At 37.8% G+C, this 18,243-nt stretch overlaps 1 protein-coding gene across 1 annotated transcript in view; it reads left to right on the top strand.

Moving 5' to 3' along the window:
* The window catches only part of SPK1 (guanyl-nucleotide exchange factor), a 70,426-nt gene extending 55,350 nt beyond the window's left edge, over positions 1-15,076 (top strand). Inside the window, exons 23-32 of the mRNA XM_088964465.1 lie at positions 1,665-1,740; positions 1,857-1,967; positions 4,073-4,255; positions 8,638-8,781; positions 11,424-11,597; positions 11,692-12,039; positions 12,113-12,445; positions 12,547-12,732; positions 13,331-14,305; positions 14,646-15,076. Coding sequence (XP_088820591.1) covers positions 1,665-1,740; positions 1,857-1,967; positions 4,073-4,255; positions 8,638-8,781; positions 11,424-11,597; positions 11,692-12,039; positions 12,113-12,445; positions 12,547-12,732; positions 13,331-14,305; positions 14,646-14,900 — 2,785 coding nt within the window. The 3' untranslated portion in view covers positions 14,901-15,076. The remainder of the gene's footprint in view (positions 1-1,664; positions 1,741-1,856; positions 1,968-4,072; positions 4,256-8,637; positions 8,782-11,423; positions 11,598-11,691; positions 12,040-12,112; positions 12,446-12,546; positions 12,733-13,330; positions 14,306-14,645) is intronic.
* Positions 15,077-18,243: the final 3,167 nt, after the last annotated feature.

The following is an 18,243-nucleotide window of genomic DNA, read 5'->3' as shown; positions in this document are numbered from 1 at the left end:
GAAAGATTGACTGTTTGACATGGTAACATTGCCTTCTATTGTGCCTTTTACAGTCTTCAATGCTGGTGATGCTCCTTGGCATTACCTGCTAGTATTGTTCATTATAGCGAGGACTAATATGAGAAAGAAGTCATGTAGTACAATGATACCAAACCCTCCACTGTGTTAATGTTTGGCCAATAATTGAAGGGCAAGGTGCTATTATGGCAGAATGACCTATCTCCATTATTGAGGTGCCACGTTCCACAAAACCAAATTAATTCCATAGAAACGCTTCCACTTTCATGGAAACCAAAATGAAAAGTTCCTGGTTGCTATATATCTGAATACTTGTATAACAATAAAAAAAATGAGTATGTTGGAAACTTCCAACTTTTAGTGTAAACTGTGTACAATGTCTAGCTGTATTTTTTTTCATGGATCATTTTTCTTAATACAAAAGATTTTTATTAAAAATAAAGAAAAATGAGATTTTTCTTCCTCTTCTTCCTCTTCCTTCTTCCTCATCCCCCCCTCCTCTTAAGGAGGCTTATGCCTCCTTGTGTTTGGCAGGCTTGCGCCTCTTATGTTCTGAACTATGCCTCACGCCTCTAGGTAGTGGAACGCCTTGTGTCAAACCTCCACATTTTAAAACATTGATACAATCAGCCCCTGTTGCAGTTGTATCCTTATTTACTGCAATCTTGAACAGATCAGGAAATAAGATCTCTAGTAGGCCATCCCCGCACCAGTAGTCTTTCCAAAAATGCACTCTGTGTCCCTTACCCACTTCATATTTTATACCCTTAATAAACTGTGAATGGATTTTCTGAATTGCCTTCCAAATTGAACATCTATAGGAGGACCGTACATCTTTATTCTCCCACTCCCTGCTACTGGAGCCATACTTGGAAGCAACTAGCCTTCTCTACAGACTATTTGGTTGTTCATTGAACCTCCATAACCACTTCTCTAACAAGGAAGCTTTGACATCCTTTACTGCTCTGATCCCTAGGTCCCCATTTTCCCTGTAACTGCAGATTTTATTCCAGTTCACCAAATGACATTTTGCTTCCTCCTCCACAGATAATCTCACATCTTTTCTAACACCGCAGCTGTTCTTTCCGGAGTTGGGAACAAAGACATGTACTTAACAGGAAGAGAAGACAAGACACTTTTGATTAAAGTGAATTTACCTCTTTTTATTAAGATTATAGGCAATTAATAGTGAAAAATGGTTGCTGCTTGCTATGGAACCTAGGGAATTATCCTAGGATTCATGGTTTTTATTCAAAAGGATCCTATTGCCTGGCCTCACCTTGGTGCCTTAAAAACTATCATGAATTGAGGTTGAACTGTTATATCTACAGCAAATTAGATTATAGTAATCAAAACATGAAAACTTGATAAAAACTCTAGAAAAATCCATTAACAAAAGAAGACATTTTATAAAAAATAAAAGAACATATTTTCATTAATACTTAAGAGACCATCTGTTTTTTTCTCTATTTTCTAAATCAATGGCTATTTTATCAAAACCACTGTATATTTGTTCACATCTTTAGCAAGGCACTTACTTATTTCCTTTCCACCAAACTTCCTTTTCACACTCCCTAGATTGAATCAAATCACTGTTGGTTATTTGGGCCGAATATGTGAATTGCTAAATGAGTGGTCTCTTGCAGGAACTACCTTTCATCTGTTCTAATACAGGAGCTTTTCCTTACATGGGATCATGATGATTTATCTCTGCGATCCAAAGTGAGTTGTTCACTTATTACATATCATATTTTTGTTTTTTAGCAATTCTATCGCTTTGGTTCTTCCTTTAAAAGATCAAATGGCCTAACATAATGCTTTCTCTTTGATACCTGCAGGCGGCTCGAATCTTGGTTGTGCTTACGTGCAAGCATGAGTTTGATGTTCGATACCAAAAGCCTGAGGATAAATTATACATTGCCCAGTTGTATTTTCCACTTATAGGACAGGTGCATATCATTGTTAAAATCTGTTTTTCTGCATTTTGATGTTTCTAAATTAATTAATTTTGCTTGATTTGCAAAGTTTGTGGTTCTAGAAGGGGTTCTTTGAAACTCAAGAAGTTCTGGAGTAGTGGAGTATGGGGTGTGTTCTGTAATTGGGAAGTTCCTTGTTTTTTTATTTTTTGTTTTTTTTGATATGCGACAGATAAATTTCATTAAAGAGAAACCACTGCAAAAACAGTGGATTTAAGTACAGTACAAGAGGAAAGAGCACATCCAAACCAGCTTCAAAAAGGAAAAAAAAAACAAGATCTCTATTAAGCACAAACACATGGCAAAAACAGAGAAAACCTCAAAAAAGAGATACAAATGTTACAAGTTTGCTCCTGGTCCTGGACAACCCCAATCCAGTAGACTCTTTTGTACCTCAGCGTTGGCTGAGGAGTCAGCGAGGCCATTAGCACTTCTAGATACCCACTTGAATTAGCTATTCAATAAGGATCCCAAGTGTTATGCCTGCCTTACCAATGGTCTAACTTTCCAAGGGACCAAATCCTGCTTCTTCGGCCAACTTATTAAAGTTTGACAATCACTTTCCACCTCCACATATTTTAGGATCGTTAATTTCATCAATTTCAATCCCTAAATTAAGGCATTCAGTTCAGCTGTTTAAGAATTGCCAAAACCGCTAGGCCCAGAAAAGCTTAGTAGGATACATCCATTGTGATCTCTGACCACATCCCCAATACCTGAATTACCTGGGTTTCCAAGGCTGCACCCATCAAAATTCAACTTGAGTTTATCTATTGCTGGAACACACCAACTGACTAACCTCATTGGTTTACTGACCTGAAAATCAGCAACTGTTTTCCATTCCCTTAACATATCATTTAAGGACACACCTTTGAACTCTTTACATACCATGGTCCAGTGGGCAGTTCTGGTCATGGTTAGTTCAATTAACTCCTCCACCCTCCTATCCTTTTCCTCAAATTTCCTGGTGTTCCTTTCTTGCCAAATACTCCGAAGTACAGAACCTCTAACGCATTGCCATAAAATCTTGTGTCTCTTTGTGCAGCATGTTAACCCAGTTTGTGCTAAACAGCTCTTTGACTTCTGCTGAAGGCACCCATACATTCCCCAAAAGAGAGAAAAAATGAGCCCACAGTTCGGTTGTAAAAGTACAATGCAATAAGAGGTGGTTAGTAGTTTCCCCTTTTCTGAAACAAAGGACACAAATATGAGGTGACTCTAATTGGGAAGGAAATATCCTACTTTTACATTCTGGGTCAGCTGGTTCTGGTAACTCTACTTGGACTATGAATGGGCAGTACTACATGGATTAAGGATGTCAAAATCATTGCTCTACAAAGATATATTGATTGAAGGGGATTCACATGTAATGATAGGGTAGCTAAGAAGAAACAGCATTACGTCATGAGATGCCGGCACACTATAAGCGAAACCATTCAGAAACAAATGAAATTGAGGACAGTTAAATGGTGGAGTCTGTAATCAGACCTAGAATAAAATTAAATAGGGCAGAAAACAAGGTAGAAACAGTTCAGGTTTAAGCAGAAATAGAAGAGAAGAGAATGGAGAGAAAAAACTAGGGCTAAGATGTTAGGGTGGCTAAGAAGAAAACAAGGTAGAAACAGTTCAGGTTTAAGCAGGAGAGGTTGAACATAACTGATCTCAATTCCTGCACTCTTTTATTATTATCATAATGGAAGATGGAATTACAAGACTACCCTTCCTTAAATAATAAAAGAAATAAGAAATATAACTAGAGAGAGACAGCTGCCACATAGATAAATAGAGAGAATACAGCTTCTAACACTCCCCCTCAAGTTGGAGCATAAATGCCATAATGTTCCAACTTGCTGCAAATATGATTCCTTCGTGCATGGCATAAGCCTTTGGCTAGATGATCTCCTGTAATTTCATCTTTGGAATTTCTATTTTCTTACTCATTTGTTATATGATACATTTGGAAGCTTCAAAAGTCTTTGTTTGTTGTTCAACCATGCATCTATTTATGTTTGCGTTCTTTTAGCTATGAGTGTTTCATCTTATAATCCTCCAAAGTTGGTAATGCTTTATATATGCAGATCCTAGATGAAATGCCCGTTTTTTACAACCTGAATGCGGTTGAAAAGCGTGAGGTCTTAATAGTTGTTATGCAAATTCTGCGCAATTTGGACAATGCATCACTTGTCAAGGCCTGGCAACAAAGTGTTGCTCGAACCAGATTATTCTTCAAACTCCTGGAGGAGTGTCTTGTTCTTTTTGAGGTTTGTATCTCAGGGAAATTCTCTTTTCTTTCTGATATGTTAGCTAATGGGCACTGTAATAAAACTCTTTCCAAGAAAGTTGTTATTCTTTTAAGTTGGTTGAATATGAGACAATATGGTCTATCCTGGTCGATATGTTTTTTTTTTTTTTTTTTTATGAGAATTCATAAACTGATTTAGAATTGTAATTTCATACAACATCCCATGGAGAGGCACAAACTGCAGCCTCTCCCAATAGCCATAGTTTTCAAGGCGCCAAGGTGAGGCTAGGTGACACCCCCTTGTTGCCTAGTCGCCTAGGCATCACCTAGGCTATGGATTTTTTCAAGAAAAAATATGTATTCTAGGGCTGAAAACTGTGGCCCCTATTTCTGTTATAGGAAAAGATGAAAAGAAAAGGTGGAAGAAGAAAATTGGTATATAGTATACACACAAAATTAGTAAAGAAAAAGAAGTAAGTGTGTTGGTTAGCCAACATTTTAAGTTCTTCCTTACTTATTGGTTCCGGTTTTGATGTCTTTTAGGGTTCAATACAGCATTTAGCAATGTTTGTGTTGATTAAACCCTAACAAATAAGAAATAATAAAAAGAAATTAGTATATTTACACACAAAATGAATATTTTAGTTTAAAAATGTCTATTTTAAAATTATAACCTCAAAAAATTAAAGTTTTGTCTAACACGCTATAGTAAACTACTTGGCGATTAGGTGAGGCGAGCCTCCAAGGGCGCCTTGTTGCCTTGACAACTATGCCAATAGCTCACAAGTAAACTAGTAATAAAGTACATAAATCACAGCTGAGCCCAAAACAATTCTTCCCGATTTACCCCTTGTTTGGGTAACACACCAGCCAAAACATTTGCTGATCTCCCCATCCACTGTATAGAAACCAACATATTCCTTGTCAACCTATTAAATTTCTTAATTTCATTCTTGTAGCACTACAGTATCCTTGGGGGTTTTCAGCCAGTCCACCACAACTTGGAATCCCCTTCATTGATTAAATGCTCTACCCCCAATTGGTTTGCAAATTGCACCCCTTGTACAGCAGTAAAAGCTCTGCCCTAGCAGAATCTCCAACTCCTAAAGGACTCGAGTAGAGCAGTACCACCCCTCCCAATCCATTCCTCAGAACACCCCCATCCCAGATAACCCTGGATTGCCTGAGCTACTTCCATTGAAGTTCAGCTTTAAAGAGCCTTCAGATGGGGGAGACCATCTTGTAACTGTCTTATTCTTAATGGAAGAACACCTCGTTACTGCTGCCCAGTTTCTCCAAAGGTCATCATCATATGAGAATTGATGAAAAATTTCCAAAGTCTACAGCAACAATCCTGGTTGATATGTTATGGAACGCCTTTTTGTTCTTTCTAGTTGCTATTTTGGTAAAACTCCCTAGAGAGTGAAAAATGTGTACCACTGATTATTGCATCATTTTAACCACTTTATACTGCCAGTGTTATACATATATTACAATGTCTACATTTGCAAGAATGCATTCTTTTCTGATAAAATCATAAATCATCATCATCATCATGATGGAACCCAGGAATAGCTCCAATAGGTGATAAAATGAGAGAAAGTAGACTGAGGTGATTTAGTCACATGCATAGAATCTGTATCACCTGTTAGAAGAAGTGATCTGTTACAAGTTGAAGGAGATAGAAGAGATAGGGGCAGACTGAAAAGGACTTGGGTGGTGGTGGTATTAAATTGATTTAAGTGCCCATAAATTGATGATGGATATGGCACTGACTGAACAGAACGGAATGGCTAAACAGTATTCATGTAGCTGACCACATATGGTTGGGACAAGGCTTAGATGATGATGTTACTCATTAAATAACTCTATTTTTTATTGGCAATGGAATCACTTTAAAAGATGAGAGGAAAGACTTTACTTTCCAGAAGACTTCAGAGAGATGGAGATGGAGATAACAAACAACCAAAGGCTGACAAACTATTTCAAACCTATTCCTGGTCCTGGCAATCCCTGTTCTGTTTTGAAGTGGTGTATATATTCTGTAACAGGATAAAGTTATAGCACAGAAGATGTGGAAATACTGACATATAGCATGGATAAATGCATGCAAAAACACTTGGGATGAACAACTCAACCCCCAAGGAGGATATGGGTGGAAATGTTACACCCAAAATTGATGGGTAGGGACAATCCTCAAGACAACTCTCTCTTCCAAACATCTCTTCTGGTTAACAGACCAGGTAATTGGTTAACTGATCTTTGGACCAAATGGAATGAGATGTACCCTCTAGATGCCAAATGTCTAGCTTGTTTAAGATCATGCTGAAGGTCCTGAGGTTATCCTTCTTCATCTTCATTGATGTTATCGCTACTTCAGAGTACCCTACACTTAAAGGGAGCATGCAGGTGTGAGATATCTTCCTCATGGCTTGCAAAGGCACCTCCCTAAAGTCAAGTTGCCAACCAGCTGGTTGCCAAGGTCTCCTGCTGATTGTAGCGGAGACTTGGGAACGAATCCTGCCTGCACCTAGGTTGGGGGATGGGTTAGCCCCCGTTGTGTAGCCCTTCAGAACATATCTTAAAAAGGAACCTCCCTAAACATTAAGGTCCTGCTTCCCCCAAGAGCAGCTATCAAAATTTAGCCACTAATATATATTTTTTTTACTTCTTTCTTATGCCTGTGTAAAGAACAGAAGGCAACAAACAGAAGTCTGTCACTAGATCATCAATGGAGAATCTCACTAAACTGCTCTGTAATGAGGATGCAGTATGCCCTAACAGTGATAATTAACGTTTTGGAAATTGTAAACATATTGTAAATCATAAAGAAGGTTGAATTGGATCTTATTATACTTATTAGGGAAATTGTCTTAAACTCATCAAGACTTTTCATCATTTCTCTTAAACTTACCATAATTTTTCAAAACGTCCAGGGAACCCCATATCAATAAGTTGACGTTAAATAGACTAATGGATGTGGGTAGATTACTGTTTTACCCTTTGTTCAGTTGTAAATGGAAAATAAATCTAAACTTTGATAAAAAAAACAACAAAAATATATCTTAAATACTTCAGTCTAAAAATGTTTCTGCCCATTTTATATATTTAAGTAAAAGGGGAGCTTCAAATAAAAAAAGAACACTTTTGATTCAAATCAAGCTCATCTGATGCTCCATATCTACTTGCACAGCCCAACTGTCACTATATCCCTTTTAATTTAAAATGCAACAAGAACTGAAATCAAGAAAAGATCTGTGGTCAAGAAGAGGACATGTGGCTCTGTAGGACCCAACATCGACTTGTATCAGATGTTTGGCTAGAACAAAGGTGTATTGAATAAAAGTTAGGATGACATAAAAATATTTTTAACAAGGCTGATATGCCATTCAGGGGCATTTTGATCATAAAAATTGCATTTATTCTGGCATTGACAAATTCTGTCAATGAACACTAGTGGTGCTCTAACGGGTGGTGAGTTTTGGAAAACAAAAAGTCACTGACATGGGTTGCCTGGAAGTTTTGAAAAGTTATAGTGAGTTTAAGAGAAATGCGGAAAAGTCATGGTGAGTTTTAGACAATTTCCCTACTTATTAAGATCATTTCTGTTTTTATAAATTTGTCAGAAAATAAAACATATACATATATGTATATATTTAAAACTTGTATACAAAGAAATGATTTACCCCATTTTTAATCCATTTCTACCATCTCTATACCCAATACGACAGAGTTTACCACTTTGTACACTAGAAGCATAAGATGATATATTTAACACTCATAGTGCAAGGAAAAAAATTGAATTCTTAGAGACATTAATTGTGTTTATCTTCAGTATCAATCTCGCAATGAAGAGTGAGAAAATGTTATCCTGAATGCCCAACAAAGTACGGGGGATTAATAGGTGATGTATGATCTTGCTACTAGCTCCGCAAATAGAGCATATCTATGGTGAAATGGACCGATTAGTTCCTTGATTGAATCATATCATTAGTATTGTTATTCAAGTGTATATTGCCTTCTGCAAAATTCTCTTGTTTTTTATGGAGTTGAACCTAGCCATTAAGCCTTTCCTAGAAAGGATGAGGAGAAGCTGAAGGACAAAGGGCTTCAACAAATGAAGATCATGAAAATGGTAAAGGCTTACAATATCAGATAAAAAAGGATTCTTTCATTGATTCACTTTTTTAGCCTCTGGAGAATTGCAGTTTAAGTGGGGGCCCTCTTCCATGTGAAGTATAAGCATCCTTAGGCATGAAGAGTGGGCAATTTCTTTTGTATCTCGTATTGATCATGAATGTTATATATTCGCTGTTCATCCTGAAAGTATTTTAGTTTTGCCATTGTTTTTGGTCTTCTGGTTGTTATCTGCATCCTGATGTTCCACCATATGTTCTACAGCACAAAAAACCAAATGACAGCACACTACTGGGGTGTAGTTCTCGTAGCCCTGACAGAGAAGGACCCGTTTCCCCAAAGTACTCTGATAAGCTCTCACCTGCAATCAACAACTATCTTTCTGAGGCATCTCGACAAGAAGTTAGAGTATGATTACCTTTTTTTATTTTCAATTGTTCTTCTGAAACCATATGCAGTTACCGTTGGGTGCATCTATTCCATTATTCATGATACTTGCTTATAATTGGGTTTTCACTTCTGTTCTTGCTTCCAGTCCTTCAGTATATGTTATTGGTGTGTGAGTGTGTCTTAGCAATTAAGTGAAAGAATATTTTTGGATGGCATAAGCCCTGAGGTGTTCTTAGGATGTTTTGACACTCATATTTGACGTGCAGGTGGCACATAGATTTATCCTCAAACCACGAGGTGTTTACAATGCAAACATCTCTAGATGAGGCATATGCATGAAATACATGCATATCTGATGTATGCACTTAAAATGAAAAATTATTGCCCCAATATTTCAATTAAAAAATATATATCTTTTTAGGGTAAAATATAAAAACCTCCCCTGAGGATTCTGACCCTAGATGGAAAATGTACAACTGATGCATTAATTTGTTCAAAATACCCATCCTACTCTTTGCACATATGATTTTGCATACAATTTTACTAAAATAACCCTGACTTTAACTTGAAATAACCCATTTTCCATCCTCTTTCTTCTTTTTCAATCTCCTACCCCTGAAATGCCATCAAGTCAAGAAGAGGGGTAGAGTCAAGACTCCTATCAAGCACAAATAATTTTCTATACCCAGTACAGAGGATGCAAGTTCTGTTCTTATTATCGAAAACTCCCTTTGTTTCAGCTGCAAATGACCCAATGCGGGTGATCTCTGGATTCCAGAAATACCTGCAAATCAACAGAGCCCATCTGAACCCTGATTCCTCCCTAGCCCTAGAATATCAAACCGTAGAGTTCATCAAAGGGAAACCTGTGATTGTCGTCAAATGGCCTGGTCGGGTGATCTCTGGATTCCAGAAATACCTGCAAATCAACAGAGCCCATCTGAACCCTGATTCCTCCCTAGCCCTAGAATATCAAACCATAGAGTTCATCAAAGGGAAACCTGTGATTGTCGTCAAATGGCCTGGTAAAAATGTGGACCGTCCTTCAAATCTCCTGAACTTACACGCTGACATTGTTCCCGTTGAGCTCCAGAAATGGACTCACCCCCCTTTTGATGCCCGCCTCAACCAAGCTGGCAATATGGACTGAAATGTATTGGCATGCAGTACCTTGAGGCCATCTGCAGATTGAAGGATTCTGGATTGCAATGTGGTCTCAAATGGCCTGGATTGCATCGCCAAGAATAACGATGAATTTCCTTTTCTAAAGCAGACATGCCAAGTGAATTTCGTTTTTTCCCTCTTCATTTCTTGATATTAATTTAAATATTCTATTACACTAGTTATTATCACTTTGATATTTTACAGAAGGTAAAATTTTGTGGCACCAATTGTCATTATCATCGTCTTGACCAGACTGGGTGAGCAACTCTTCCTCAACCAGAAATGAGTAATAGATTTGTACCAAAAGCAAGAAAAGAAGAGAAAAGAAAAAAAAAAGAAAATACAGACCAGGGCATTACACAAAAAAACACAGCCATCTGGAAGTTGTCCTTGCCTAACCAAAAATTCCAAATAAGGGATTCTAACCATTTCAAAGTTGAAGCATTAACATCATTCTGATATAATAGTTACAAATCAAAGAACTCCATTTGGGTTCACTGAACGGCTAATCTCCTACATGCTTTAATCCTGCAATACCTGTTCCTGGAAGTGATCCTCGAACAATAAATGACAGAAATTGAAAATAAAATTAGACTTGGCACTTGGGGAAGGATGGAGCATAAGAGGCAACAGGTATGATAAGAAATGATGCATATGAAACTAGGTTAAGAACTTAAAATTTCCCACTCATTTATGAACCAGAATGCAGCAAGTATTGCTTTCCTTTCTTTTTTGTTTCTGTTCTATCAGCCTCTAGAGGTCTTCAGCCAATGGCTTGTGACTGGGGAGCCAGAATGGGCTGAATGGTGCTCAACCTAAAGAGCATGCAGCACACTAACAGAGCTGAAGAATACTTCAATTGATGGGAATGGCATTTTCATGTCCTGCAAGAATCATAACAGGGCTCGAGAATCCTTTAAAAGGGTAGAATGGGTATTTTGAAAAAACTAATGCATTAGTGAACATTTTCCATCTGGGTCAGTGATGGAAGGGAGGTATGCGTTGAGTTTTTTAAAAGTTTAAGGGGGTTTTGTTAATGTGATACTTGAGGGGAGGTTTTTGTGATTGTCAGAAACCTCGGGAGGTTTTTATATTTTACCCTATTTTTCTAAACTCATGGGATGATTAATTGTTTGACTGTGCTCTATATTTTGCTATTGTCAAACCCTTTTCAGCCCTTGGCTTCACCAATGCTGATTCCTTGGAGATCTAATACTTGTGGGTTGAAAGAACAAGAAAAAGAACTTTGTATCCTCTTATGAGAAAATTTGAGGGAATATTGTGGGATACTGTAGACTATAAAAAAAAGCATTAATACATGTAACACCAACAGCTTGCTTTCTCGTGAAGACTGTTACTTTGTCAAAGAAGGAACTTTTATTGGTTACTTGATATAAAATACATAAAAAATAAACTCAATATAGGTGTCCTAATATGGTGAGGCATTCATTTTGGCCCGTTGAGTATTAACTAATTCCCGAGAATATGTACTGCAGCCTCAGGGAACACCAGAAAATGGTTATTTGTGGCAGAGAATCAGTCCCCAGTTGAGCTCCCCTAGCCAGCCATATTCTTTGAGAGAAGCTCTTGCTCAGGCACAATCTTCTAGGATTGGACCTTCAACACGGGCACTAAGAGAGTCTTTGCACCCGATATTAAGGCAAAAGCTGGTATGGTTTTCTACATCATCCATTTAAAGGATTTCCCATTACCTGGTTTTTGAAGCTGACAGTGTTGTTTTACTCGTTTTCCCATTCAATTCAGGAGCTTTGGGAAGAAAACCTAAGTGCATCTGTTAGTCTTCAAGTTTTAGAGATCACTGAGAAGTTTTCAACTGCTGCAGCATCCCACAGCATATCTACTGATTATGGAAAGCTAGATTGTATCACTTCAATACTTATGAGTTTTTTCTCACGAAGCCAGTCACTGGCCTTTTGGAAATTTTTGTTTCCTGTGTTTAACAATATCTTCAATCTTGATGGTGCAACACTAATGGCAAGGGAGAATGATCGCTTCTTGAAGCAAATTGCATTCCATCTTCTTCGACTAGCGGTTTTCCGAAATGATAATATTAGGAAAAGGGCAGTCATTGGTCTCCAAATACTTGTTAGGGTAGGTACTTTAGCCCTAGAATATTTGCAATTTACATTTATCACTTTGTAACATCTAATCTTTGCATTTGCAGAGTTCCTTCTATTACTTCATGCAGACAACAAGGTTGAGGGTAATGTTGACAATAACCTTGTCAGAGTTGATGTCTGATGTTCAAGTGACTCAAATGAAATCTGACGGATCACTTGAGAAGAGTGGTGAAGCTAAGCGTCTTGGGAAATCCTTAGAGGAAATGGCAGATGATGTTAGGAGTCCTAACCTATTAAAAGAATGTGGACTTTCAGAGGATGTTCTTACGGCAGTTCCTGAAGGTTCTACAGAGATTCGGTGGTCATGGTTAGAAGTGAAATCTCTCTCTGACAGTCTACTTCAGGCCCTTGATGCTGGTTTGGAACATGCACTTCTTGTAAGCTCTTAATGTTTTGTGCAGCATTTTAGGCCTTGAACACAAACTATTTTATTAATGTATTTTTGCATTGACATAATGACATTGTTCTTATCTTGTAGGCTTCCACAATGACAGTAGATCGATATGCGGCTGCAGAGAGCTTCTATCGACTTGCAATGGCATATGCACCTGTTCCTGATCTTCACATAATGTGGTTGTTGCATTTATGTGATGCACATCAGGAGATGCAGTCCTGGGCTGAAGCTGCACAATGTGCTGTTGCTGTGGCTGGCGTTATCATGCAGGTGAATAATCTTCTTGCTATGAATGTCATGTAAAAGCTATGTCACTTGCAACTCCTGTTTAGGTGTGGGTTAAAAGTTTTCTAAATCAACAATTACATTATTACCTAGTAATTCTTTTAGTGGAAGAGTTCTGGAGTATGTTTTGGTTATTTAGGAGATATGTGTTTTAATTGTGACTCATCCTCATATGTGTTTTAATTGGGACTGGTCCCCATTGACTAATTTGGATGAACCACATTTTATCTGTGTGCATGTATGTACTTTTGTGTAGCAAGGTTTAACTGAATGCTTTAGCTGTTCAGCGGGCTGTGGAACCAATGATAAGGTTCCACACCAGTATTTAAATACATGGGGCCTGCATTTTTACAGTGGGGCCCCTGAATTTATTACTGGCGTGAAACCTCATCATTGGTTCCACAGCCCGCTGAACAACTAAGGCATTCAGCTAATCCGAATTCATTTGTGTGCATATGTGCATGCAACCATGTAATCCATTTCTATACTTATGCACGTTGATTTGTTTCTACTTTATATGGTAAAAATGAAACAAAAACCTTCCCTGAAATCTAGCAGGTGCTTATGTTACTTTTACTTGTAGGCCCTTGTTGGAAGAAATGATGCTGTGTGGAGCAGAGACCATGTTGCTGCTTTACGGAAAATCTGTCCCATGGTCAGCAGTGAGATTACTGCTGAGGCTTCTGCGGCTGAAGTAGAGGGTTATGGTGCATCAAAGCTTACTGTTGACTCTGCTGTGAAATACCTACAGCTTGCAAACAAGCTATTCTCTCAAGCAGAGCTTTATCATTTTTGTGCAAGCATTCAAGAACTGATCATTCCAGTTTATAAGAGTCGGAGGGCATATGGGCAGCTTGCAAAATGCCATACAACCCTGACCAACATCTATGAGTCGATCCTTGAGCAGGAATCAAGCCCAATACCATTCACTGATGCTACATACTACCGTGTGGGGTTCTATGGAGAAAGATTTGGCAAGCTAGACAGGAAGGAGTATGTATACAGAGAACCCCGTGATGTACGCCTTGGTGATATAATGGAGAAGCTTAGTCATATCTACGAGTCCAGGATGGATGGGAATCAAACACTGCATATAATTCCTGATTCTAGACAAGTCAATGCAGATGAGTTGCAGCCAGGGGTATGCTATTTGCAGATAACTGCAGTGGATCCTGTCATGGAGGACGAGGATCTTGGCAGCAGAAGAGAGAGGATCTTCTCTCTTTCTACTGGGAGCATGCGTGCACGTGTCTTTGATCGCTTCTTGTTTGACACTCCATTTACAAAAAATGGAAAGACCCAAGGTGGCCTGGAAGATCAGTGGAAGAGACGAACTGTACTTCAGACAAAGGGCTCATTCCCAGCTCTAGTAAATCGTCTTCTGGTGATCAAATCTGAATCACTTGAGTTCTCACCAGTAGAGAATGCAATTGGGATGATTGAAACTCGTACAGCTGCACTAAGGAATGAGCTTGAAGAGCCTCGCAGTTCTGAAGGAGATCAGCTTCCACGTCTCCAAAGTTTACAAAGAATACTCCAGGGCAGTGTAGCTGTTCAGGTGAGCTACTAGCATCTTAGTAAGCCAATATATGTTTTCCATTGCAAGCCTATAAACTACCACTACCAAATGCAAATTCTCGTTTAATATTGTTTTGTATTTAACTTTATTCTGCTTCATGTCTTAATTTACTTCATTTGTACTGTAATCAAACAAAATAAGCTAAATTTTGATACAAAAGTAGGTCAGGATTTACATTCAAATCATTTGCACTGTCATGATTTTGCATCAGCGCAAATTTATTTGCATTGCAACCAAACACAGCTTATGTACACCTGCTAAAGGCTATCTATGAATGAATTTTATTGATTAATTTTACAAGTGAATTATGAATCTTCAGGTGAACAGTGGAGTTCTGAGCGTGTGTACAGCCTTTCTATCAGGCGAGCCTGCAACCAGGCTGCGTTCACAAGAACTGCAGCAACTTATTGCTGCTCTGCTTGAATTCATGGCAGTTTGCAAGCGTGCAATCAGGGTGCACTTTAGGTTAATTGGAGAGGAAGACCAAGATTTCCACACGCAGCTTGTGAATGGATTCCAGTCCTTGACTGCCGAGCTTTCCCACTACATTCCTGCAATTCTCTCAGAATTATGACGTGTTTACATGTTTTGTGTTCATTTGGATTGTTTATATGCTTTTTATTCTTTTGATTTTGGGCGTTATTTTCTGGGCTGATGTTCATATGGTTACCTGTATTTTATCCTGTATATGTTATCCCACCCTGATAGTGTTTCGTTTATTGTTTTCCTCCAATGGTTCTTTGTTTCAAATTCACTGAGCAAAAATCATATATTTGGTTCCAGGTTGATGTTCCTAGTACTGAGAGGTTTTGGCTGTTAGGGAGTTGCATTATCGTTGAAATGAAATGGTAAACCAAAATTTTTGACTTCGATTGCTGCCTGGTTCAGTTTTGCAGCTGTTTGTAAGAGTGCAGATTTTGTTTTCAATTTAGGTTTAAAAATGTTTCTTGACCATTTTTCATATTTGCACTCTTTCGGATTCAGGGAGCCAAAGGTTCAAAATATCGCAATGTATAGGTTTTCAGGGTCACACACTAAATATTTGGATTTAGATGATTTCGTTAAACTATCAAATCAGAAAAGTTAAAGGAAAAAAAAAACTGTTTCGATCAAAATAATCTCTTGATATGCAAGTGTGCATGCTTTGAACCAAGGTTCAAACTTCAAAGTATCGACATATATCGGCCCATATTGGCCATACGTATCCCTGAACTGGTTTCAGAAAAAAAAAATAAAAAAAAGTAAAATAAATAATATCAATTTGCCTGATACGCCCCTATCGGTGTATCAGGCGTATTGATATTTTCAACCTTGCTTTGAACTTTATTGGGAGCAACCTTTGCTTCAAAAAAAGATTATAAACTTTGCACCAAGGTTCAAAGTATCGACACGGATGGGCCAATATGTATTGTTTCGGGACTCCTTTGATATGCCCCTACAGTTGATGTATCAGGGGTCTGATTGGTTCAGGGGATGGAGGAGCCCTAAACCGCCCCCCTGAATCGGTTGCAAAAAAAAAAAAAATAAATAAAGCATAAAAGAACAGTACTGATTTGCCGATACGCCCCTACCGGCATATCGGGCATATTGATATTTTGAACCTTGTTTTGCACCCTTTGTTTGTTAACGTAAAAATGATAAAAAAAAATGTAATCAAGGAGAATAAATGGTTAAAAAGCCTCTTTTTTAGCATTTATCTTATCCCAAATTCCCAATGTCCATCTAAGGTTCAAAGTATTGATATGCTCCAAAAAATATTGATATGCTCCAAAAAATATTGATATGTGCAATACACGAAAGTTGTGTATCACGTGTTTTAAAGGGGTGATGCTTTTTTGATTATTTCTTTTTTATGAGCCAAAAATTGGGTCATGACATCTCTAGAATGGGTGTTGGCCTTCAAAAGTGGCTAAATTGGGTCATGACATCTCCATGGGTTCAAAAACTGCACGTATCATGCCATATGTACTAATACATATCGTTAGTTTGAAGTTTGAACATTCTGTCCGAGCATACAACAGTAAAATTATATTTCCTTTGGAACCACCACAATTCACAATCAAACAGAATATTGTATATTTGTTGGCAAAACTTATGGTTCATGAATAGCATCATGAACCTAAAAACATGAACCGGTGATAAAACTCGTTACTTTTGAGTTTTTCTTTAGTGTTGAAGTGTTGATGGTAACTAGTAAGTATACCTTGTGGAACATGAATCAATGAAAAACAGACCATTTAATAGTTGAATTCATTTTTAATGCGAATTTAAACTGAATTTATACTTTTCTATTCCAACACCAACCATTTTCCCTTAGCTTTCTGCATTTCTCTTATTTTGTCAAAGTGAATGTAGCCTTAGAGCTCGAAATCTTTGTAAAAGATATACATATATGCAACACCCTTCTTATTGAATTTGGGATTAGAGACGGTAGAAGTACATGTATGCAATTCTTTGCTGCAGGTGATTTGCCATGAGTCCACCTGCCAACAATATATATTCCAACCACCTACCAACATGATTTGACACTGCACATCTCATACATGGCAGGTCCCACTTTTATGATGAGTCCGGTGAGATGTGCGATGTTAGATCAAATTGATAGGAGGTTAGAACTTGTTTTATTGGTAGAAGATCCCAATTCACTAGCCATGAGTGATCCAATCATTTGTTTACCCAATAAAAGATATTTTCTGTGGATTTGTATCTAAATATGTGCCTGATTATGATTCCTGAAAGGCATGACATCTAAAAAACTTGTAACCAAATATCAATTATATGGCAATACTTAATTGCTTACCTAAGCTCCATGTCCAAACCATCATTAATCCGGTCCATTTGTAGTCATCAATTATATGATAATACTTACCTTATCAATTACATGACAGAACTATACTTTCCTCCTCACTCTTCTTATATGTGCCAAGTTGCAGTGTTGCACTTGTAGTCACCACAAAGGAAAATGAAAGAATTCCCTGTGGGTTAGTCACTAAATGCGATCATGAGGATGGCCACATGGCAATGAGAACCATTGACATGAATGATTCTAGACTCCATGTCCGACCCCAAATATTACTTCTTCCAAAATTTATAAATTTGATCACATCAGACAACTAGAGGGTAACCCAAGCATGATTCTTTCCGGGAACATTGTCTTTAGGGAAAAAGACTTAAACCTCCCTTTTCAAAAACTTCTCCTACTTTTCGTAAAATGACCTTGTGATGATGTCATCAGACAAAGACATTTCCTCTGTTAACAATATATTAAGATCTGTTTGTACCTGACATCACATTTGACTAAAATATTTAACCCAATTTTGCTCTTTTATGATCCTTTTAATTCTTGTGTAGACCTGGATGGTCTGACGGTCTGGTCTAATCTAACTCGTTTTAAATCGGGTTTAAACATGAATTTAGACCCACGAGCTTGAACTCAGGTCTGACATTTTTCAGATGGGGCTTGGACTGTCTCAAAAAAGTTGAGCCCAAACCCGAGCTTTCATTATCTAGTTGTTGGTCTTTATTGGGAATAATCCCTTTCAAGAATAAGATCTTTGAAGAATAGGAAGTGTAAGAAAATTGTTCTGACATATGAATTGGGAGCTTGCTCTTCCTTCACTGTATATATCTTTCTTCATGTCTCCTACCTCTCAAGTGGGTTGAATTAGGAATATTTCAACAACACTTGTTCATCAGGCATCACTGAATTTGACTGGTAATTTGCTGTGGCAAAGACTGGGAAGAGGCCTAGATTGCCACCCACAAAAGGGTGGAAATGTAATATGTTCAGGGGCTCTCATCTGGGCTGAATGCCAAAGGATTTCGTTTTAGTAGAAAAAAACCCATCATCTAATTAATCTAACATATAACTTATAAGGGTATATTTGTCTTTTTAACTCTTCCGTTAGACACGACGG

This window comes from Nelumbo lutea, chromosome 1 (assembly GCF_056320005.1).
Source record: "Nelumbo lutea isolate HS-2025 chromosome 1, American lotus-T2T, whole genome shotgun sequence".
Taxonomy (NCBI): Eukaryota; Viridiplantae; Streptophyta; class Magnoliopsida; order Proteales; family Nelumbonaceae; genus Nelumbo; species Nelumbo lutea.
This window is presented reverse-complemented; position numbering and strand designations above follow the sequence as displayed.